The following is a 24,779-nucleotide window of genomic DNA, read 5'->3' as shown; positions in this document are numbered from 1 at the left end:
CTCTGAATGTCAGAAATTCAGAAAATGAACCAGCTACTTAAAAACAAAAATGTGCTCAGTAAGTTTGTATTTTCATGGTTATTCTAAGGGAAGGAGGAATAATCTGTTGAGGTTAGTGCCCTCAAGCAGACCCCACAACTTTGCTACACAGCATTTAACTTCTCTGTGCTATTTTCTTTTAATTTTCAAAATGGAAATTAGCTGCTTCAGTGGTGAAGTGCATTGTAAAATGCAAGAATTTTCAAATAATGCAATTACTCTATGGTATTGTGTTTTAATATTAATATACCCATATGAAGCAGGTATAATGACAATAAATTCTACCAATAACAAATTCTGAAACCTGAAGGTGTTTCTGCTTTCATAGTATGGATTTGCTTTAAAGAGAGCAGGCAATCCAAATGCAAGCTTGCTTCACCCTGAAAGCAAAATGTGTGCAGATTCTTGAGTTTCATTATAATAACCTGGAAATGAGATAATAGGAAATGTATTAGTGAATAATAGCTCATCAATTTAAATTGATTAGTTGGCATTAAATCACCCCTATACATAAATCTTTCTACAGAGCAATAACCTTTAGCTTGAAAAATACATGTTAATTCTTTCAGGAGAAGACAATGAAATATTTAAAGAATTCTGTTTTTTAGACAAATGATTCCTTTAAGTCCCTAACAAGGCTGCTTTAGGTTTTCTAAAAAATATACATAGCTAATATTTTACCTTCTTCAATGATCTTTCTTGCAACAGAAACCAAATTCCTTTTCAACTTGGGGCTGAGCAGGAAGCTGAAAGAAAAAAAAGATACACAGCTAGCATTTCTCAATTTGTCTCTATTTTAAGGTTGAACAAAGAAATATGACAAAGTTATAGTTGCCTTTCATAGCCATGGAAAAGCAGCTTTGCAGGGACAACTGGCAAGACAATCTTCCATTTTAAAAGGAAACAGAATCATTGTAAAGTTCAACTGCACCCAAGTCCTTGAATTCAAATTTTATTTCCATTTTGAAGGAGAACAGTTTAAGCATAGGGAATGTGTATTCTTTTTCTCTTATTCAAAATCTTCTCTCCAAAATACATGCCATGTTTGTGCAGTCCTTCAGCTCTTATAGAAGAATCTTTGGTTCATATTTTCATGAGCCCTAAGGCCATAGTGCACCCCACAATTTTGCTACATTTGAATGAGTTTAATGAGTCTATAGTATATATATTATATAGTGTATACATATATACACATACACACAGCTTGGTGGTGGGCTACAGAAGAAAATATTTCAATTAGTTTTTAAGGGTGAATGATTTTATGATTACTTGTGACTTATTTGAAATATACAAGGAGCTTAAAGGGTTATTAAACTTTGGAAAATTAAAATTCTTTCATTATAAGAACTTAGCAAACACTCTAAATCAGGATTTTAGCAAGAAATCCAGCTGCTACATGACCCTTGGTAGCAGTGCAAGTGTGTTACATCATATATGCAGATAATTGGAATAACGTTATTTTTATGAAGAAAAATTGTAGTCAGGACATTATCAGTGTTGTCTTGAATTGGTCTTGGTTTTCTGTTGCTGCTATCTTTGCTTAGTGTCATCATTAGCTTCTCGTTAGCAGTTTATTTTCAGTTAACTCTAGGATGTGAAGTAATGCATATTTAAATCAATAATATTTTGGGGCTATATTTTCCCTGTTAACGTCCTAGTGTTTAAGGACTATATACATTGTGATGCAAACACAGTAGACTCATTATATTTCTGTTGTTAAAACACATGTATTGATAATTCCTCTAAGATGTTTTTGGTCTGTATATGTTGAATTTAGCCACACTTTAGCCTCAGTGGCTTTTTCCTTTGAGTTCCCTCTTTGTTTTTTTCCAAATAATTTCCTTAAATTACTGCTCATAGATTTTGTATACAAAGGCACACCTGACCTATTTTGTTCATATTTGTTAGAATGTTTAAAAGCACAGAGAGGATAGAAGGCTCTCATGTTCTTTTTTAACCAAGTTATTTCTTTGCATTTTATAGAAATCAAAATAAATACAACCTACCTTGTTGCTGAAGGGTATGTTATGAAACATATTTTCATTGTGGACAGTTTCTTTACCTAGAAATACAAACTTAGTTATTACCTCTGTCTTCATTCACAAATTCAATGATTCATTTATTCAGTACTTATTAAAAATGATTTCTACAAAGGTAGGATATGGGTGAAAAGATGAATTACTAGAAAGATAAAAGGGGGATATTGAAAAGGCACCCTTGGCATGTGCTGTTAATTTATCCTGCCCATGTGGATTGACTGGGGTAGGATACTGAGGACCCCCAGGAGTCATTTGAGTTTAGAAACAATCTTTCCAACACCTCCACTTGATTACTCCTTCCTTTTCTTTTCCACATCCACCAGGATTGGCCAATTACAAAACACACTTTTCCATGAAAACCTGTGCCTTCTACTCCCTGTTCTCCTAGACTACTGCTCCTCCTGACTTTATCACTGGTATTCCATTTCTCATCCCAGCCACAGGGCTCAGTTTTATGTCTTTTTCATTCTCACAGTCAGTGCTTTGGTCCAGGCTGTGGACAGTTGCTTCTAGAATATTCAACAGCTCCCTAGCTGACCTCTAGCTCCTCCTTACTCTACCAGTATTCAGCACGCAATCCCCCCATCACATGGAAATGAATGGAAATGAATTACCCTCTCAAGTGTTTCTCAAATTTCATTTGCTTTATCAATAACTCCCAAGTATCAAGCATGAGATTCCATTTACATATATCATTATCAGTCTTTATAGCAATTCCCCATGGTACAATGCTTATCTACATTTTGCATATGAGAAAACCGAGGCCCACAGAGCTTAAGTGACTTGCCATAGGTCACAATTAGTAAGTTAGGAACAGCAGGATCAATCAAGAATTCCAAACTCACAGTCTTTTTATTATGTTATGATGCCTCAGTGTTTCTATTTTATAGTCACTTCACATTTATTTTGGATGTCAAGTCTTTTTGCATACAAATATAAAATCTATGTGAATTTTTACACTAACTTGCCTAATCACATTAGGTTTACATTCATATTGAAATTGATTTACTCTGTATTTTGTTTTAGTCTTCGATCCTTCAATAAATACTAAGCACTTACCACCTGGATGGTGCACAATGGTGAGTTTATCTAGAAGACAAAAAAAAAAAGCATGTTCTACTGAGTTTTTCAATATTTATCTTAAATTCTCTCTCTCTTCTTTTTTCATTGTTGGACTACTTCTTATCTTTGAGGTCGCTATGAAATCTCACAATCTGATCTAAAAATATCAAACCCAAATTTCTCTACCTCCAGCCACTGTGAGTGAAACCATGCCTTTTATTACTTTTGTCCTTTTCTCTCCCAACCTTTGTCTCAAGGTATTATGATTTTAGATGTGTTTGATATTAACACAAGCTTGCTGCCCTGCCTTGATATTCCCCTAGCTTGAGCTACTTCATTCTTTTTTAAAATCAACTTTATTCAGGAATAATTACATACAATTCAACCATTTATAAGGAAAGAGGTTGATGATTTTTGAGAAATATATATGGCCATGTACCCACCAACTTAATTAGGATAGAGACCATTTTTATCTCCATAATTTATTCCCTAATTCCCCCTTATGCCAATCTTCACTCAAACATTACTCATGGCAACCCCTGATCTGATTTTGTTGCAGTAGGTAGCTAGCCAGGCATGAGTGAGGCAGGAGAGGGCTCCACATCACCCACCAGGAATGTCAGGCGACCATCAGGTGATGGTTCGACAGTTATCATACTGCCTTTCTAAAAATGATCATTGGCAGCCTGTGCCAGGGAGAGGCAATTTGCTGATGGTCCAGAGTTGTCTCACTAAAGTGGGGAGGCAATTTGCTGATGGTCCAGAGTTGTCTCACTAAAGTGGTAATTCATCACAGATGCCAGGCAGAGGCAATTTCCCAATCAGATAAAAACACTTGAAATTGGTAATTAACTTCCAATAAATTCTCAGGAATTAGGTGAGTGAGCTCCAGCATGCACATTAAGAGACAAAATGGTGGAGTATGACCTTCCAGGGGCATTACACTGGAAAAGAAAAGAAAGCCTCAGGTGGGGATGCATACAACTTTCTGAACACACTGCGCATGCTCACCTCCCAGGTGTAAGGAGGACACCGTGCATATGGGCAGCTCACTCTTAGGGAAGAATGAAGGGAAATGTGTGCAAGATGCTGGAAGTTGGCCAGCATATAAAGTCTTAGGATCAATGTTAAGCAGGGAACTTGACCTCCATAGTGCCTGCTTTGGTGTCTTTCAAGTGTACTTTTCTTTCCTTCCTCCTCTAAAGCTTTTTAATAAACTTCCACTCTTGCTCTGAAACTTGCCTCAGTCTCTTTTTCTGCCTTATGCCCCTCTGTCAAACTCTTTCTTCTGAGGAGACAAGAATTGAGGTTGCTGCAGACCTGTATGGATTTGCTGCTGGTAACCTGGATATTCACCACCCCTAACAATTTCTACTTCTATAATTTTGTCTAGATAATTTTTATCTAGAATTCCAGATAGATGGAATACCACAGTATGTAGTATTCCTTTGTGTCTGATTCCCTTGTGTCTGATCCATCCTTTTTGTCTGTTATCTTTCACTCAGTATGTGTAATGTTTGTGAGATTCATTTATATTGTTGTTACAATAGTAAGTATTCCTTTTTATTGCTAAATAGTATTCCACAGTATAAATGTATCATAGTATAATCATGTATTCTTCTATTGGACATTTGCATATGTTGTAATAACCCCATTTAATTGTTTCCAGTTTGGATATTATGAATGAAACTGCCATGAACTTCTGTGAACAAGTCTTTGTGTGAACACAGGCATTTATTTGTTTTGGGAAAAAACCTGGAATGGAATGACTAGGTCATATGGTAAGTGCATATTTGACTTCTCCACAGTTATCACTGCACTTTATATTCCCATAAGCAATGCATACAATGCATATCCAGTTCCACATCCTAACTAACAGTCTTCTGAAATGGTAATTCATTATACTTTTTGTGTATTGGTACATCATTGTAGTTGAATTTGTTTTTGCTAATGGTTAATGATATTCAGCATCTTTTCACATGCTTATGGGCCATTTGTTTTCATAAACTAAGACGTGGGTACTAGATGTGCTCTTTGGTGCTGGGCTGTCACTGCCTCTAGGTCCTCTTAGCTGAAAGAGTTAAAGAAATATACATACTTGTACACACAACTATATTTCTATATTTATCTCTCTGTAATTATTTGTTATACTTTTACTTCCAATTCCAGTGCAATACCATAACAGTCATTCTAGCCCTTCTTCTTTCCTTAATTATAACTGATTTCTCAGACAATAAAAAACCTGGCTCTCATTATCCATAATACCTTTTTTTTGCCTATATTCCATTTTGCCTCCTATCTCTGTCTTGTCTTCATTTACTGAATATGCAAAATATTAACAAAATTCTAAAAGTGAGAATTGTACAAAGAGGTATACTCAGAGGAGTGTGGAATTTTATTTTTTGAGTCAATTTTGGCAAGTTTTTTTTCAGGTAATTTGTCTTTTTGGTCTAAGTTGTTAAATGTATTGGCAGAAAGTTAATTATATATTTTCTTAGTATCTTTTTTTTTTTTGAGATGGAGTCTTGCTCTGCCACCCAGGCTGGAGCACAGTGGAACAATGTTGGTTCACTGCAACCTCCGCCTCCTAGGTACAAGCGATTCTCTGGCCTCAGCCTCTGGAGTAGCTGGGATTACAGGCGCATGCCAACTTACCTTGCTAATTTTTTGTATTTTTAGTAGAGACAGGGTTTCATCATGTTGGCCAGGCTGGTCTTGAACTCTTGACCTCAGGTGATCCACCTGCCTTGGCCTCCCAAAGTGCTGGGATCACAAGCATGAGCCACCGCACCCGGCCAGAGCCACCACACCAGGCCCTTAGTATCTTTTTAACGTCTGTAGGATCTGTTGTAGTAACCCAATTTAATTCCCAATTTAGGTATCTTGTTGTCTTTTTTTTCCCTTGATCATTCTTCCCATGGGCTTATCAAATTATGTTTTCAAACAACTCGCTTTTGATTTTATTTTCTTTTTGTTTATCTCTTTCCTTTTTTACTGATTTCTGATCTTAATTATTTCTCTCTTCTTACCTCTTTTTGAAGGTTTGCTTTTCATTTTCTATTTTTCTAAAGTGGAAACTTAAAACATTGACTTCAAGCTTTTTGTTATTTTTAGTATAATACTTATAGTAATACATTTCCCTTTAGTTAACTGTTAACTACATACTTGTTTTACCTGCATTCTACAAATTTTGATATGTTTTTTTCATTACTATTCAGGTTGAAATACTTTCTTATAATTTCTTATTTGACCCTCATATTATTTTGAATGTGTATTTAATTCCTAAATATATTGGGAGATGTTCTAGATATATAATTCCTAACTGATTTCTAATTTACTTCTGTTGTGATAAGAGAATATAAGATTCTAAAAGACTGAAATCTTTTAGAGAATATACTCTGAAGATTTCAGTCTTTAGAAGTTTACTGAAACTTTTTTGATCATCTAGCCTATGTTTCATCTTGGTGAACCTCCATGTGTACCTTTAATAAATATGTATTCTGACTTAAAAAAATTTTTTTGTAAATGTCAATTGGGTCAAGTTAGCTGATAGTGTTGTTTAGGTCTTCTGTATCTTTACCGATTTTTGTCTATTTGTTCTATTAATTAGTAAGAAAGAAGTGAAAACAACTCCGAGTACTGTCAGATTTTGCTTCAGGAGTTTTAGTAAAATTCAAATATATAATATAAAATTACTTTATATTATGTAGATATTTAGAATTGTTCTATCTTTCTAGTGAACTGCCTTTTTATCTGTATGTAATATCCTTGTTTATCTTTTGTAATACTCTCCGTTTTGAAATTTATCTTGTGTTATGTTGATATATCCATGCCACCTTTCTTATGCTTATGATTATTACTATTGTCATAGTAACCTTTTACCATACTTTACTTTCAAATTATCTGTGTTTTATATCTAAAATACATGTCTTTTAGACAGCATAATATTGGATATTGCTTTCGTTTCCAGTCTGAAAATGTCTGCTTTTAAAAAGAAGCAATTAATTCAGTCACCTTTAATATAATTATGATATGGCTTAGTTAAATACTACCATCTTGTTCTTGGTTCTTCACTTATCCATTTTGTTTATATTCCTCTTTTTCTACTTTCCTGCTTTATTTTTGGTGAATCAAACAGTTTTTTTAAAATAATCTATTTTATTTCCTCTATGGGTTTCCTAAGTATACTTCTTATCTATTTTTTAAACTGATTTCTTTCTATTTTTAAAATAAAATATGCACCTTTAACTTAGATTTTGAGACAGTAGTATACCCCTTAGTACTTCATGCCTTATAGTTGACACATCATACTTCTTACTTTACCCTCTCCACTTCCTACTTTATAACTGAATCTTTACACTTCACCACATAACAATTTTGGAAACACATAATTCTATTTATCTGCCTCCATTGCCCTTTGCATCATTGTTTTCATATTTCCTTCTCCATATTATAGAACTTCTAACTTAAGTTTTATTATTTTTGCTTTAAACAGTTGTCTTTGAAGTAATTGATGAGAAAAAGGAAAACGTAATATTTTATATCTACCTCCTTTCTATAATTTTCAGTAGTCTTTTTCCCACAGATTCCCTTGGTGAGAATCTGAGTTTGTTTGTTAACATTCCTTCACCTTGTATGATATTTTTAAGCATTTATTCTGCTGTAATTTTGCTGTGAATTATCTCATTTCATTTATCTTAAATGTCTTTATTTTATCACATTTTTGAGGTATATTTCCTATGGATTTAGAATTCTAAGTGGTCATTTTTTAGGACTTTAAAGATGTTATTGTCTTGTCGTCAATCCTCCATTGTTTCTGATAATAAATTATTGAATTTGTTTTCCTTTATATGTAACGTGTGTTTCCTCTGGTTGCTTTCAAGAATTTCTTTTTACCTTGGCTTAAAGTAGCTTGAAAATAAATTGCCTAGAAGTCCTTTTTTTTTTTTTTTAACAATTATGCTAATTTTATTTTTTAAAAGTTTTTTCAACAATATGCAAGTGGTTTGCATTAAATTTGGCAAGGTTTTGGTCATCATTTTTTAAACAATGTTTTGCCTCTTTTCACTCTTTTCTCCTTCTGGGTTCTAATTACATGCATTTTAAATGCATTATATTGTCCTAAATGTTGCTGGGACTCTGTTCATTTTTGAAGTCTTTTTATCTCTCTAAAAATCAAATTAGATAATTTCTGTTGGTCTGTCTTAATTTTGTTTACTAACTCTTAATTTGTCATCTCCAATTTGATAATAAGTTCATCTGATTAATTTTTATTTATTTTATTGTACTTTTACTTTCTATACTTTCTACTTGGTTCTTATATAGTTTCATTTTTTTTTTCTGCTGAGATTCTCTATTTATTCCCTCCTTAAAAACACATTTTTCACGAATTCAGAGGTTATAAGAGGTGCTTTCAAAGTCTGTTTGCTAAGATCAACAACATCCAACATCTCAGGTTCCGTCTATACTTTCTTTTTCTTCATTAAGATGACAGCTTCCTGTTTCTTCGTATGTCTTCTTTTTTTAATTGAACACTGGACATTATAGATAATGTGTTGTATATTCCGGATTCTAGAATATTCTTCTGATGACAGTATGTTCTCGTTTTAGTAGGCAGCTCAATTACTGGCAAGAACTTGTATAGACTTAATTTTATTCTCTTTCACAGTGGACTTTTTGTGCCCAAGGTGTTTTCTTTTTAAGGCCCTGAGTTTGTAGATTCAGTCAGCCTACAAACTCTGTCTCCAGTATAGATCTTGTTGGGGCTTGGTTTGAGATTTTGTTAGGGCATGTCTAGAGTAGATCTTACTCTAAATCCTGGTCCTTACTCATTACATCTTTTGGGTACCACAGCAGAATGTCAGATATTTTAAAGAGGTGTTAAGATCTCCCTAATTTGACAGTACCAGAACTTAAAAATTCCCAGGCTGGCTTTTTCCTCAACTCTGCTCAACTTTTAGTGTCTCCCTTTTGCTCTCAATGCCCTAGAAGTTGCTGTCTTGCATGCCTTGACTGTCTTGCTTGCACAGGTACAGCTCATCTCTCAGCCACAGACTTGTGGAGTGCTTCCCATGGACCTCTTAGGCTACCTCTCACAGTCACCTGCTCTCAATGACCCACCACACACATTCTAGTAGCTTCAGCTGCCCTGAACTAGGATCTCTGCCTTCTCAGTTCAATAGAACTTCTTTGCTTTGCTCAGAGTGTAGTCAGGAAATATTCCTCTGGCAGAGAACTGGACCATAATAAGAGGCATCTCATGAGTACTTCTTGTCTCTAGAATTATTCATAGTCTTTGGCTACCTATTGTCTGCCTCCTAATATCACTTGCTTCATATATTTGCCCAGTAATAGTGTCTTGTGCAATAGAAATATTTGTGTAGTATTATTTATTCCAGTGTGACTGAAAGGAGAACTAATTTATTCATAATTAAGGCACCGATAATTAAGAGCATTGATTTTGAATTAAACAGAAATGGTTTCTCATTTCTTATGTGTGTCCTTTAACTTTTTAGTTTAACAGGGCCTCAGTTTCCTTATTTGTAAATCGGAAATATTGCTCACCTCATAAAGTTATTGTAAGAAACAATAATGTATGGGAGATAATAAATGTTAGCTTTTTAATGCTCCTTGATAAAATTATTTATATGACTTGTAATTTTATAAGTCGTTAAAATTTTAATCTTATTCATATTAGAATGGAGGTGTCTGTCACCTATAAGATGGCCCTGTCTTTATGACCTTAATTATTTTAGAAAGCATATTTGTGTTTTACAAACATTTTAAGGTGCTTAAAGAATTTGCTCTAGAAAAATACGTAACTATAATATGAAGAGAAATGAATTTCCACATGAAGGACTAGCTAAAAGCTATGTAATATTAATGAAAATGGAAGAGATGGAAGCTTTCACACTCTTTTAGTGGCTGCTAGTTTTTAATTATCTGTGCAGGGGTAGAGTCTTTGGGAAACAGTGGTCAGATAGTGATAACACAATTTATTTTTAATTTTTGAATGTGTTGTTTATTTTAGCAAAATTTTATCATCTTAATAATGTTTGGCTTAACATAGAGTATTCCCTCCCCTAACCTCCACTGCTAGAGCAACTTTTAATTATTAGAAATTTTAAAATGATACACACATTGACAATTGTGAGAACTCACTGTATTAATATTTTAACTTATTCAAAAGCATGTCTCTTTAATCATTTGATTTCTTTTTTTTTTTTTTTTTTTTTTTTGAGATGGAGTCTTGCTCTGTCACCCAGGCTGGAATGTAATGGTGTGATCTTGGCTCACTGCAACCTCTGTGCCTCCCGGGGGGTTCAAGCAATTCTCCTGCCTCAGCATCCTGAGTAGTTGGGATTACAGGCATGCACTGCCATGGCTGGCTAATTTTTATATTTTTAGTAGAGACAGGGTTTCACGATTTGGCCAGGCTGGTCTTGAACTCCTATCCTCAAGTGATCCACCCACCTTGGCCTCCCAAAGTGCTGAGATTACAGGTGTGAGCCACCACACCCGACCTTGATTTCTTGTATAATGGATTATTAAAAAATTGAGTAGAGTTATCCTATTTGCAACTGACATAGACATCAAAAGAAAGAGAGTAACAAGCATTTATTATATTTATAGCATAAAAAATACTTATAGTCTCTGGTTCATTATGAACTTGCATTATGAACCAGAGAATATGATAAGTATTTTTTATGTTAACTCACACAAGCACTCTCAGATGCATACATAATTATAGATGTGTATTTTGCAGACAAGGAATTTCACTACCAGAGATTAAGACCCTCTCTAGGTTAGACAGCTGGGAATTGTTGAGGTTTCGATTTGAACTCAGGCCCATTCATCTCCACAGTCCCTGAATTTTCAACTTAATCACTCTATTATTTTTGAATAGCAGGCGAATCTTACTTACTATAGACATTTTCTTCTTCTGGCCTTTTTCCAATAATGCAATCTCGTAGTTGTCGTAACTTCTCCTTAATGTAGAAACAACCAGGACATAGTTATGATTTTCAAATTTTTATGGATCAAGATGAAAACATCAACTACTATTAGCAATACCAATGCCGCTACTTGATATTATTTGCTACTTACGATGTCTCAATTGCCATCCTTGATACTTTCCATATGTTATCTTACTTAATTCTCACAGCTTAATGAAGTGGATGTAAAATGTTGTCATTCCATTTTGTAGATATAGAAACTGAGGTACAGAGAGGTATAGTAACTTTCCCAAATCATAATTATCAGTAGTAGAGTCAAGATTGGATCCTAGAGTGCAATTCTTTGGGAAGCTGTTTTCCCAACCCAATGCTTGTGGGGTCTATATTTGCTATTTGGTGTCCAAAAGCAGAAGGGTTACACAGTGATGGTTTGCTGCTGCCTGAGCCCATCTCCAGCCCCTGTATGGCACATTCCTTCCCAGTGTTCTAATTCTAAAAATCAGAGACTTAAAAGCAGATGAACATAACAGGATTCTTCTTCTTAGCACATCTGTGATCTTTCTTTAATTCCAAATATTGAACATTATCTTTTTAAGCAAAATGTAAAACAAGCTAACATTTAATAATCTTGTTTTAGAACAGAACTTAAGAGTAGCACTCTTTCCTTAGGATTTTCCTGGAAGCTTAGAAACCACTTTTCCTATTTAGTTGTTTCCATTGCCTTACAGATCTCTCCTACCAGTGGTGCCAAACTCTTCTTCAGGCACTCCGTGACTGTGAGTAGGAGTGAGGAGAGTGAAGGGCAAGGTTTTCCCTTCTCCACCATTTCATCTTCAATGCCAGGGATTCAACATGATTCTTAGTTATTCTGGAAACCAGTTTCCACTATTAACTCCATGTTTGTGCCATTTTCTTTCTTAGTTTCCTAGGATAATTCCTTCATCAGTAATAATATGATTTCAGTTACCTCTGATAACTTCATTTATATTTATAGGATACAAACAAATACTTTTGCAAGCTGCAAGAAAAATATTGAAAAGTACATAGGAATGCATATTTGTTTGCATGTGTGTGTGTTGAAAAAACAGGAGGAATATTCGTCTTTCTGTTGTTTGGATTTTGGCCAAGTCCCTTATGTTAAGGACTGACTGATTCCTCTGACAGAATTCAGACCAAGTCATTAAACTTTGTTGCTTATGGAAAGTAATCTTAGTATCTTTCAGCCTTTATTTTAAAAAATATGTATTTTTAAAATAAACATGAACAATATTCATTATCCCACTATCACCTTATTATTAGGTGAGTCAGATCAATCTCTAAGTAGTGAGTATGAAGCACCTTAAATTCTTCCTAAAACAAGATTAAGTATAAATATACAATAAATATAAAAATAGGAACAACCAGGGTTTAATGAAACAACTAGTGAAATATTTCCAAAATGATATTTAAGTTGGATAACTCTAAATGGAAAACGTTATTATTTAAGAGTGTCAGGAGGATGAAATACAATTGACTTAATTCAACAAAATCTATACAATCTAACATTGCTAGGAACGTGATTTGTAGGTCTGCACCTAAACACATGTGTATTGGTGATGACATTGACATGATTGAGAAGCAATATTGTAATTCTAATCATGAACAATAAAGACTTGCAGAACTCTACAATCAGTATTCTTTAGCATTTATTTGGCAAAATAATTGCCTTTGCTTAGTGTCACAAAATCTGGATGAGGTTCAGCCACCAACCCACAACCATAACCGCCCTTGGAGACAGCTGGTTTCTAACAAGGCACGATCTCAGATGCACTGGGAAAGTCCCCTGGCCTATATACTGTATCGTTTGAAATTTCTCTATTTTGATTCTTTTTTATTGTTTAAAAATGTTTTCCTATGCAATGTCTTTTAAATAAAAATTATCTCTTGGGAAAGTTACAATATTAAGCTATTATCAATTATTTATACTTTGGCCTAAATTTGCTTATTAAATGTGTTTAATCAAACAGCTATCTAGAACTGGGTTTTGAAGGAATGGGATTTCCTTGATAAGAAGAAAAAATTGTTAAAATAATTTTGGAGTGAAAAGGGATGGAATATGGGACTATGACTGTGTTATCTCTCACTGAGTGTGTGGTATATTTTGTTTTCATTCTCATCTCTGAACCATGTCCTCCAATCCCATCTGAGGAGGTAAATCATATTTACAGAAGACAAGCTTATTTGAACTTAATATTCTTGGTATTTCTCTATAAACTGTGACTGATACACACACACACACACATTTACATATGCATATGTAAATTACATATGCATATGTAAATGTGTATGTGTACATATATATAAATAAAAGTTTAAGGAGAAAGAAGATACAACTTACTGCATTTTATTTAGGACTGTTGCTTAGTGTGATTTTAATCATTGTCTCATTCCTTTCCTTTTAAGCCTGGCATACATAATACACTCTTCAGTGTAAAGATGCTTTAACTTAATTTCAGCAACGAGATTCAAAAAAAACACTCACTATACTAAAGACAGGTATTATAAGCTGATTAGGTATTAGCTTTGGTATACTGGTTAGAGGATTGACTTCATCAATGGCTGGTGAACATAATATCTGGATAGTTTCAAACATTTAATTGATTTCTTGAAGTATCTTTCTTAGTGGCTAGTTAAAAATAAAAGAACAGTTACCTGCATTCCTTGTGAAAATTAAACATTAACAAACTAGGGGCTCCACAAGTTATAGAATGTCCCAGAAAACACTGGGGCCAATATTACCTGCTGAATCGTTTCCAGGCCACTTTTCCCCATCTGCCAGTGTTTAAATTTCTCCAGAGCTTCATCCATAGACATTTTCCCATTCTTGACTTTCTCTTGCAGGAGGATGAGTTCTTCCTGACCATCAGTTAGACAGCCCCTGAGAGTAGAAAAGGCTGGACTCTCTATCCGAGCTCTGTCTAAAATACAAAGGGAGGGTGCATTAATAGAAAGTCCAGGCGTAGACAACTGGGAACAAAAGCACTCTACAAATAAGTCATTGGAGTAGCTGCTTCTTAACTCTCTATGAGCAGCTAAAGAATAAACCAGTATATTTTTAATGAGTTTATTTCTAAGGATGGAGGTGCCTGGAACCTAGTCTTAAGGGTTACAAAAATGTGTCTCATTACTGAGAAACAGAAAGGAACAAGGAGAGAAAGGACAGTAGCAAAAGTTATATACTTTGCTAGTTGAGGGCAGTGCCAATTTTGTCTTCTTTTTCTGAGGATTATCAGAGAACACGTGCACAAAATACTTAGCATAGTGCTTGCCACACAGTAAGCTAAATAAATGTTAACATTAATATTAACAATAAATATCTTTAGAATAAACAGTCTTCCGAACTTTGGGAAAAGAGATGTCAACCAACATCCAAATGTCACAAAAGGCTTCACATCATTTGAAAAGTTATTTCTGAAAGATTTAAAATAAATGATCAGTTATTTTGTAGTGAAATGCTTCCTTTTCTAAAGAGTTTATTTTGGAGCACGCCATATATTATTTGCTCAGCATAAAAGGAATAGTAGATGGCCTAGCTTGAGGCACAGTGGTAGCAAATTGGCAGACCGTGGGTGAATTCAGTGTTTCCCTTGTCCACCATGGTGTTTAAAGACATAAATGGGCCTGCATGACTTTAAGGATGCTATGTGCTCTCTAGGTTACTGCAATCCTTGCCACACCTTAGAGTTACTGGATGACAACACACGTCTGCTACCTGCCTAACTGCTGGAACTCATTTGAGTTTGTACCTTCTCATTTACATATTTCCATTAAGTGCAACATACTTTTTGTATTATTTCAGGAGGGGTAGGTAACATGTCTTAATATACTATCAAATCTAAACATGCCCACAGAGTCCAAAAGGAGAGAATAGCCAGTCCTGCCTAACTGTATACCAGTGAGCTGTCCTTGGAGGGATCTGCCCATTTCTGGGAGTGCTTCTTCAAGAAAGAAACAGATGAATTTGACTATCCAGACAATATTAACAAGGATTTGGGAAATGAGGAGGACATTCAAATTCTATAGTAATAATAATTTGTTGATATAATTAGGATTGGTTGTTCTGGAAAAGAGGTTTCAAGTATTTGATAGCAAATGTTATATGTTTAAAGAGGACTTGAGCCTTGGGGTTGTTCTGGAATGACCTCTAATGTTTCTCTCAGTTTCAAGAAGGACTGTAATAGTGAATCTTGGAACACGGACACACAAGACGGTTTCTTTCCAAAAAGATTCATGTGCACATAAAATTTCTCTATGGTCAATAATTCTGATTCTCACATGTGCTTTCTTTCTTTCCTTCCCTCTCCTGTCCTCTCCTGTCCTCTCCTGTCCTCTCCTCTCCTCTCCTCTCTCTCTCCCTTCCTCCTTGCTTCTTTTTTCTTTCTTTCTTTCTCTCTCTTTCTTTTCTTTCTTTCTCTCTCTCTCTTTCTTTCTTTCTTTCTTTCTTTCTTTCTTTCTTTCTTTCTTTCTTTCTTTCTTTCTTTCTTTCTTTCTTTCTTTCTTTCTTTCTTTCTTTCTTTCTTTCTTTCTTTCTTTCTTTCTTTCTTTCTTTCTTTCTTTCTTTCTTTTCTTTCTTCCCTCCCTCCTTGCTTCCTTCCTTTTCTTTTCTTTCTTTCTCTTTCTTTCTTTCTTTCTTTCTTTCTTTCTTTCTTTCTTTCTTTCTTTCTTTCTTTCTTTCTTTCTTTCTTTCTTTCTTTCTTCTTTCTTTTCTTTCTTCCTTCCCTCCCTCTCTTCCTTCCTTCCTTCCTTCTCTCTCTCTCTTTCTCCCTACCTCTTTCTTTCTTTCTCTTTCTTTCTCTTTCTTTCTTTCTTTCTTTCTTTCTTTCTTTCTTTCTTTCTTTCTTTCTTTCTTTCTTTCTTTCTTTTTCTTTCTTTCTCTTTCTTTTCTTTCTTTCTTTTCTCTCTCTCTCTCTCTCTCCCCCTCTCTCTCTTTCTTTCTTTCCTTTTCCTCTTTCTTTCTTTTTCTTTTTCTTAACTTTTTCCCCTTCTCACCATTTCCATTCAACACAGGGGCTTTCTTGACTTGTCTTTTCTTGTCTTTTCTCTTCAGAACCTATTCCCCCAGAACTAAGATGTCAACAGATTCTATACTCCAAATCTTCCTCCAAGGATGATGGCGCATGAAATCCCAGAGGAACTGGAGAAGCACAAGTTAGCCAGAGCGCTAACTTGTTCAGCAGCAAAAAGCACAGATAACAATTGAGATCTTGCTTCTTATACTGTTTGCTTTTTATAGGCCTCCACACTAAAATGCAGTTCATGAAATGCAGTTAGCAGTAGAATTCTATGTGCCATCCCTGCCAGAGGAGAGAGGTTGAGCATCACCATTTAACAGCTATGCCATTTAATTATCACCTCACTTCTGTCATCCTTTTGCCTAAGTGTGAATCCATTTTTATCTCAAGTAACCCAGGCAGCTGGATTTTCTGCTGTTCTGGAAGTTAGCTCAAGAAAAGTTTTCCCAGAAAACCGTACCAGTTTTAGTTTTGCTATATGTACAAGTTTAACTTAACAAATACTAACTCCTTTTAATAATATTTACTTCAATTACCCTTTCCTTTTTCTCAATCTAGCTATTAAAATATAAGTAAGATGACTTTTTTGGGGGGGTATAGTGTTCAGTTGTATGATTGTGCAGAAAGAACAAAAGAACAAGCTAGGAGCAGCAGAGGTCTTAGATATTGTTTTGAGAGTGAGTTGTTTACAACTAAACTAATTTTACATAAATCTGCTTTTACCTTTTTTTAAGAGTAAAGAGATTAAAGCATTTGTCTCGATAAATTAGCATTAGGCATGACAAGTTACAAAGAAAAATGATTTAGGCATCTCACTACCTTTTATTCTAAGGGTATACAAGTCAAACCAAAACATGCAACCTGTAATTTTTGGTAGAGTTTATAAGATTACTTTATTGCATTTAGATAACAATTTGATGAGGAAAAGGAGGTAACGAAAGGTTTTCCGTCTTCCTAATTTTGTATTTTTTTTTGGTTTACCTTCAGAAGAATTAGTATGAATTTAATATAATTTTCATTAAAATCATTTGTCAGACAGCTAACTGTATATATGGTAGACTCCTGTCTCTTAGTATAAAAGCTTCAAGGTAAACTACAGTTTTTAAAAGTTAATTCCTTTTAGATAAATTTCTCTTTACAAGTATTTCAATTTGATCAAATATTGGTCATATAAACATCAACCAACCCATTGTAGTGAGTATATAAATATACCGATTAGGTATGAACGTAAATTGGGATTTTCATTAAAATTATTTACTAGGTGACTGGCTGAAAGGACTTTATTGAAAATTTGAAAGAAAACAACTTGATTGTCCAACAAAAAGTAATTTAAAATAGAAAATATTTACTTAATAAAAATATGCAGTCATTAAAAAAATAAAGATTGTGGCAACATAGAAAGTGCTTATTATATTATAACAAGTACAAAAGCAGGATACGAACTTATACACACATTAAAAATTTTAAGTGTCAAAGTTAAAATATACATATACATAATAAAGCATGAAAAGAAAATTTAAAAGATAATATACGCTGTTCTATTGTGATGCCATATTACATATGTAATTATTTTCTTATGATCTCCATCTTTCTATAATAATACTATATTGCTTTTACAGTATAAAAAATTTCTGCCACTTTATTAATAGGCTTTCCCATGGAATGCATACCATTTCAATCCATGCCAGATATACCATGCTGTAAGTACCATGTCATACTATAAATATCATGTGATGTCACACCATACTGTACCATCATACCAAATTAGTTTGTGGCACTTGGAAAGAACTTCTCATAATAGGACTTAAATAAAAAGGGTCCAGGCACAGTGGCTGACACCTGTAATCCCGGCACTTTGGGAGGCCGAGGCAGGTGGATTGGTTGAGCCCAGGTGTTCCAGACCAGCCTGGGTAACACGGAGAGATCCCATCTCTATAAAAACCAGCCTGTAGTCCCAACTACTCGGGAGGCTGAGGTGGGAGGATTGCTTGAGTCTGAAAGATCAAGGCTGTAGTGAGCTGAGATCGCCACTGCTTTCCAGCCTGGGTGACACAGCAGACCCTGGCTTAAGAAAAAAAAAAAGAGAGAGAGAGAGAAAAAAAAAAAAGAAAGAGAGAACAGAGAGAGAAACAGAGAGAAAGAGAAAGAGAGAGAGACAAAGACAGAGAGAGTGAGAGAGTGAGAGAACGAGAACTAGTGACCAAGATTTAAATCTTAAGTTATTTTTTGTACTTAGTTTGGGAATTGGTAGGTATATAAGCTCAGGTCCATATGGGCAAGTCAGGATATGTTTGGTCTATTGATTTATTTGTAAGTTCCAAGTAAGGCCTCTGCATCCCCTTAATTTTAGAGTTGCATGTATTCTTTGAGATTTGTTTGTTTTGTTTTGTTTCATTTTGTTTTTGTTTTCGTTTTGAGACAGTCTCCTTCTGTTGCCCTGGCTGAAGTGCAGTGGCACGACCTTGGTTCACTGCAGTCTCCGCCTTCTGAGTTCAAGTGATTCTCCTGTCTCAACCTCTTGAGTAGCTGGGATTACAAGCACGTGCCACCACAACTGGCTAGTTTTTGTATTTTTAGTAAAGATGGGGTCTTGCAATATTGACCAGGCTGGTCTTGAACACCTGGTCTCAAGTGATCTGCCCGCCTTGCCCTCCCAAAGTGCTGGGATTACAGGTGTGAGCCACCACATCTGGCATTTGATGTTTTATTTTAATGATTGTGATTTTAGAACATGATTTTTTTCCCCACCACTTAGAAGATACGTGAAGAGTACTGAAAACTGAAATAACTGCCACTCATTATTATACTCTTCAGAAACAGGTACCATAAACATCTTGGTGGTCCTTCTTAAGTATCCACTTCTTTCCTTTTTTCTGAATTAGGGTTATACTGACATAGTTTCTGTTTTTTTCTCTTAGTCATGTAGCCTAAGAATCTTTCCACGACATTAAATATTCTTTGAAAAATGGTTTTTAATGGCAGCATTATATTCCAAAGTTTGTATATGCAATAAAGTATTTAATCATTCTCTTACTAAGGGATTTTTTATTGTTTCCATTTTTCTCCACAATTATATGTTTTTGGAGCTTATAAGTGTTTCATATGAATCACTGGCTGCATTATTTATTTGGTTGGCATAGATTCATAAAAATATAATTTTTGAGTATGACCACCTTTAAAGCTATTGATGTATACTTAGTGCCAGTCTCCTTTCCTGGAACGTGCTGTGGTATACACTCTCACCAGTAGGATGAGGAAGTGTTTGTACTGTTTCACTCTTGATAGTATTTTGCATTATCTAATTCAAAGAAGTACACAAACTTTATAATAATTTTATGGTCTAAAGCTTTCTTTCATTGCCAGTGATTCTTGTGTCATTATAACTCTGAGTGTGGTAGCTTAAAGCATTGAATAAGTAACAGACTTTAATATCACATATGACCACTAGTCCGGCCCTCATTTTTTTTTCCCAAGTGATTACCTTTCACCTCTTCTTAATTATCTTCTCTATCAATTTAGAAACATTCTTTCAAACTGTCATTTCTCTCTCCCTAAAGGAAAAGTATCCTATCAAAATGATTGGGATTCTCTTACATGTATAAGTTATTATAGAAAGAGTTGAGAGCATTTAATCTCCCATTAGGAAAATAGCATTATTCTATCTTTTTAATAGGTACTTTTTGTGTATGTTTTGAATTTACACTGAATAATTTCTTTTCTTTCATGATGTTGCTAAATATTTCTGGTATATAAAAAAGTGAATTATTTATTAATTATATCCAGCTAGTTAAAATAATTTTTAAGAGTCTTATAGTTGATGTTTTCAAGTCTTCTGGCATGTATGTATATCATCTAAAAATAATGGAGGAAGTATCTCCTTCCCAATAATTACACATTTTATTTTAGATGCATGTTACTGCAGTTGCTAGAAACTTCTAGGATAATGGTAAGTAAAAATGTTAATAGCGGGTATCCTTATCTTGTTCCTGTCCCTAACAGGAATACTAATCAGATATTTCTGATAATGTTAAGAAAGTATTCTCTTTCTTATTTTACAAGATTTTAAAAAAATTATGAATACTTGAACAATAGTTTTGTCTTTTTCATCAACTGAAATCATCATGTTTTTAAAAATAAAATAACTAGTACATTAATATTTCTACTCCATGAGATGGTTCATATAATATGAAAATTCTCTTTTATTTGAATTAGAAATAACTCACTGGCAAAACTTATTTTGGTTAACTATTGAGTTAAAATGTATACAAACATGCCTTGGTCATTAGTCTAGTGATATTTTAAATTTTTATTTATCACTTGACATAATTTTATTAATGAGTATTTCCTTGGTATTTTGGGGGATGTATCTTTTTAAAGCAGAGCGTAGTTTTGGCTTGAGGAAGTTAAAAATATACCACTCTGGCACATCAACTATTTAAACTAAAAAACAGCAGGTGCAAGAAAGATCATTCTGACCTTTCAGTTGTTTCCCAAAAGCAGAAGACTAAATTCCCATGGTAAAGACACTCACTCTATACAAGAAGGAAAAGTAGTATCCTTAGCTTCAAAGGGGAGAAGTTGAGACTAAGAGGATTCTGTACATACCTTGTTAGAATAACTCTTGTCTTTTAAGCCTCCCATTCACAGTTTACTATTCTTTGTCTAATTCAGTAGCTAAGTAACTGGCTAACTGCTTTTTTGAGTCTTCATTTTCTTTGAGGGCTCCAGTGCCACGTGAAACTATTAAGCTTTTCTCTTGTTAATCTATTTTACATCAATTTAATTCTCAGTCCTGGCTGGTACCCTAAGAAGATGGAGGTGGAGTGTTTCTGCCACTACAGTCTTTTGCCCACATTTCAGTGTGTATCTTTTTATGAGGGAGATTGTATAACATGGTATTTGGAGCCAGGTAGATAAGGGCTTAAAGCTCTTTCTCATTCCATTTTTGTAAACTCCAGTTTCTTTGTCTATAAATGAAGGTAAATAATCCCCTTGTAACAGAGTTGTTGCAAGAGTTGAAGGAGCTAATATGTGTAATGTGCTTTGTTGTGTTTCAGGCTTCTGTTAAAGCTCAGGAAAGTTGTAGTGAGAGTTGTTAAAATGATTACCTGAAATAGTACAGAAGGTGATTACAAGTTCGGCCTTCAGAGTATAACAGAATGGAGTTCAAATTTCACCTCTACCATTTCTTAGCTCTGTGTCCTTGGTTACAAATAATCAATCCATTTTAAAAAGGAAAATAATGTCTATCTCATATCTTTGAGGTTTTAATGAACTATTGCTATGCAGATGATTAACACATTTGTCCTCAATGACTGTTCCTGCTCTGTGAGAATGTTTTAACTGATATGATTTATTGTGATGACTGCTATTATACATAATCTTGTTTTGTATGTGGTTATAAAGACTATACATATATATGTATTTGTATATACATATATATGAAGGAATTCGAAAGTAGTTACTTTTTAAAATTCCAGATTTTTAAAGCTTTTTTTATTAATAAAGTAATGAATGAAAAAACATTTTCTTTCTAGTTCCTAGGTAATTTTATAGTTTTTGGTCATTTTAACCAGATTATTGCTACTCAATTAGCAATAATTATGTTACATTACATATTTTTTATCACCAATACTTTACATTCATGTCTTATAAATAAATTTACAATAATTATATAAGTTTACTTCAGTAGTTTTAATAGTGCAATTTCTTTTTAAGCTTTTTATTTTGTTTAATTCCTCATTAGTTAGAATATGTTTTGGTTGATACTTTCATAATGACAGAATGGCTGTCTTTTCTAAAATTTTGGATATCCAAAAATTATTTTATTTTCTTCTACATGAACAAAATACCTGACTAAATATAAACTTCTTAAGTTGCAGTTTTTTTCTCAAATAGACTTGGTATTCCATTATCTCAAGTTTCTGTCATAGAGATTCTCTAATTTTTTAATGGATTTTGTTAATTTAGTAGAAAATCTAAGTTAAAATACTTGCTCAATACTTTAGGATTGTTTCTTTTTCCTTATAATCAAAAAGATTTGCTAGGGTGCTTTTAAACACAAGCAACGCTCCTTACTTTTTCCTGTCTCATAGTGAGCCCACTCAACCTGCATTATTCATCCTCCAACTTCCCACTTCTCCAAAGATTAGCTTAATAAAGTCATTGATTGTATTTTCTATTCTAGTTTTAAAAAACCTGTCATACTTGAGTTGTATCTCTGTTCTCCACATCTTATTAGTTTTCGGTCTTTCCATGTACTGAGAACAAATCCTTCTTTAACATGTTCTCTACTTCACTGATTTATTTTCACCTAGTGTGAGTCCCTTTTGTTGTGACCGATGTGGATTTTAATTTGCTGTTGAAACTTTAGCTTCTTATTTTATTTTATTTTTATCATACTTCCTCTTGTCAATACCTTTTCTTCATGTCACATGTTTAATCTCATTCTGGTATCTCATCTCAAATGTTTTTCACATATTTTACTTTCATCTCAGCCTAACCTTGACCCTTGACTTTCTGCTGCTATTTCCTCTCCATATTTTCCATTTTTTTAATGAGTTCAAACTTTTCTGACATTTTCTTTTTTGGCCTCTGCATTTTGTCACCAACTGTCTAGTACTGAACCTGAAAGTGGGATACTTCAGTTGAAATTAACACATACTGCCTTAGAACTTTTGAAAAAGTTAAAATATTTATAAAAAGCTTCATATTTAAGCAGTTATGCATTGGTAGCTGAAAAGTGCTGTGTGTGTGTGTGTGTGTGTATTTCCCATTTTTTCCATGTTGATAGTTTGGTGCTTTTGATATGATATCTGACAACCTTCCTCATTAAATAAATAAATCATTAACAGAAGTATAATTATTCTGAGTCTTTACAAAAAAAATTCTCCTTCCTTTCTTCTGGAGTAGTTTTAGTTTACGAACTTTTTGTTTGTTATCATCTTTAATACTTCTGGCGCGGTGGCTCATGCCTGTAATCCCAGCATTTTGGGAGGCCAAGGTAGGTGGATCACGAGGTCAAAAGATCAAGACTATCCTGGCCAACATGGTGAAACTCTGTCTCCACTAAAAATATAAAAATTAGCTGGGCATGGTGGTGCACGCCTGTAGTCTTAGCTACTCAGGAGGCTGAGGCAGGAGAATCGGATGAACCCGGGAGGCAAAGCCTGCAGTGAGCTGAGATCATGCCACTCTACTCCAGCCTGTTGACAAAGCGAGACTCTGTCAAAAAAAACCCAAAAAAACAAAAAACAAAAACACATCTACGGAATCATTGTTCACCAAGGCTCTTGGTGTTTATATGTCCTTTGGTTCTTTCCCTGAGTTCAGGTCAAATTCCTGGGACGGACTGCAGAAATCTTTAATAGGTACAGTTCACAACTCAAGATCCCAGGATTTATCAGGTTTTTGTCTAATGCAGCTGCCACGATAGAGGTGGGACATGATTCCCTGGCACTATGTATCTAAGTCTGTGCATAAATTTCTAACAGACTTCTTGACCTTCCCCTCCCTCCGTTGTAGAGCTTTACTTTAGAGTCCCAGGACCAGCCAAGTGTAGCATTACCCTCCTACACCACACTTCCAACTGGAAGGAATATTTTATGCATGTATATGGAAAGATCAGAGCTGGGACACAGAGCACTTGTAAAAATTAACATTTATGTAGCAGAGAGGTAGCTGGGGTCAGGAGGTAAGGGAGGGATTAAATATCTTTCTACCTTCTTTTATGAGTAAAGGACTGATTTGTTTCATAGACAGTAGGGGTAGACTACTGATTTTTAAATTTGTCTCAATTAACTTTTCTCAACCTTAGAATTAATTGGAATTAGTTCTAGATGCCAGTAAGCTTATTTTCCAGTCTTTGTTCTCCTTATTATTAAGAATTTCATCTTTTTTGTGTGTGCTTTGACTTCATTTCTGAGAGACAACACTGTGGGTTGCTAACATATTGCTATTTTAGACAAAAACTGAGCTATTACACAAAATTTTCAAGATATGACTTTAACAACAACAAAAAACTTTTGTGAGCAATATGACAAATGGAAATGTAAGTATACTGGAAAAGAGAAAAGAGGCCATTATTCTTTTATGGAGTACAAATGACCACATTTTGACAATTTTCCCTTTTTTCTGTTTAATATATCCAGTACTGGCAAAAACAGCCTGATGAAAATACCTCAGAGATCAGCATTCTCTTTTTCCCATGTAAGGGTAATATCTTCCCCATTTCTCCAGGTCTCCTACTTCTAGACAATTTTATTATTTAACATTTATCAAAGCGCTACAGCAATGTACACTTATAGAACACAGAAAGGATATGTTGCCTGACTACCTCTTTCCCATGAGTATGCACACTCCTGCCCTACGAAAGACCAGCCAATAATGGTTTTGTAGTCTGGAGTGAGGAATTGGTGGGCAGGGACTATACTAGGGGTTACAAGCTCATAAGCCTATAGGGACCATGCAGATAAAATTACTGAGCAACTAAGATTTGGTACCTGCTTGTTAAATACATTTGAATAGTTTTCATTAGCAAAAAAAAATGTTCTTTCATTTTTTTCATAACCTGACTCTCTTGATATCTCTTTTATTTTCTCACTTTTGATAGAATTATGACTTCAGAGAAATGT

At 34.3% G+C, this 24,779-nt stretch overlaps 1 protein-coding gene across 1 annotated transcript in view; it reads right to left on the bottom strand.

Moving 5' to 3' along the window:
- Positions 1-256: 256 nt before the first annotated feature.
- Positions 257-24,779, bottom strand: part of BANK1 (B cell scaffold protein with ankyrin repeats 1) — a 312,609-nt gene continuing 288,086 nt past the window's right edge. Inside the window, exons 12-17 of the mRNA XM_007999400.3 lie at positions 13,874-14,052; positions 11,065-11,128; positions 3,138-3,167; positions 2,046-2,101; positions 721-785; positions 257-464 (exon numbers count right to left, since the gene is read on the bottom strand). Coding sequence (XP_007997591.3) covers positions 726-785; positions 2,046-2,101; positions 3,138-3,167; positions 11,065-11,128; positions 13,874-14,052 — 389 coding nt within the window. The 3' untranslated portion in view covers positions 257-464; positions 721-725. The remainder of the gene's footprint in view (positions 465-720; positions 786-2,045; positions 2,102-3,137; positions 3,168-11,064; positions 11,129-13,873; positions 14,053-24,779) is intronic.

Source organism: Chlorocebus sabaeus, chromosome 7 (genome assembly GCF_047675955.1).
Source record: "Chlorocebus sabaeus isolate Y175 chromosome 7, mChlSab1.0.hap1, whole genome shotgun sequence".
Taxonomy (NCBI): Eukaryota; Metazoa; Chordata; class Mammalia; order Primates; family Cercopithecidae; genus Chlorocebus; species Chlorocebus sabaeus.
The sequence above is the reverse complement of the archived record's forward strand: the minus strand, read 5'-3'. Positions and strand labels throughout refer to the sequence as shown.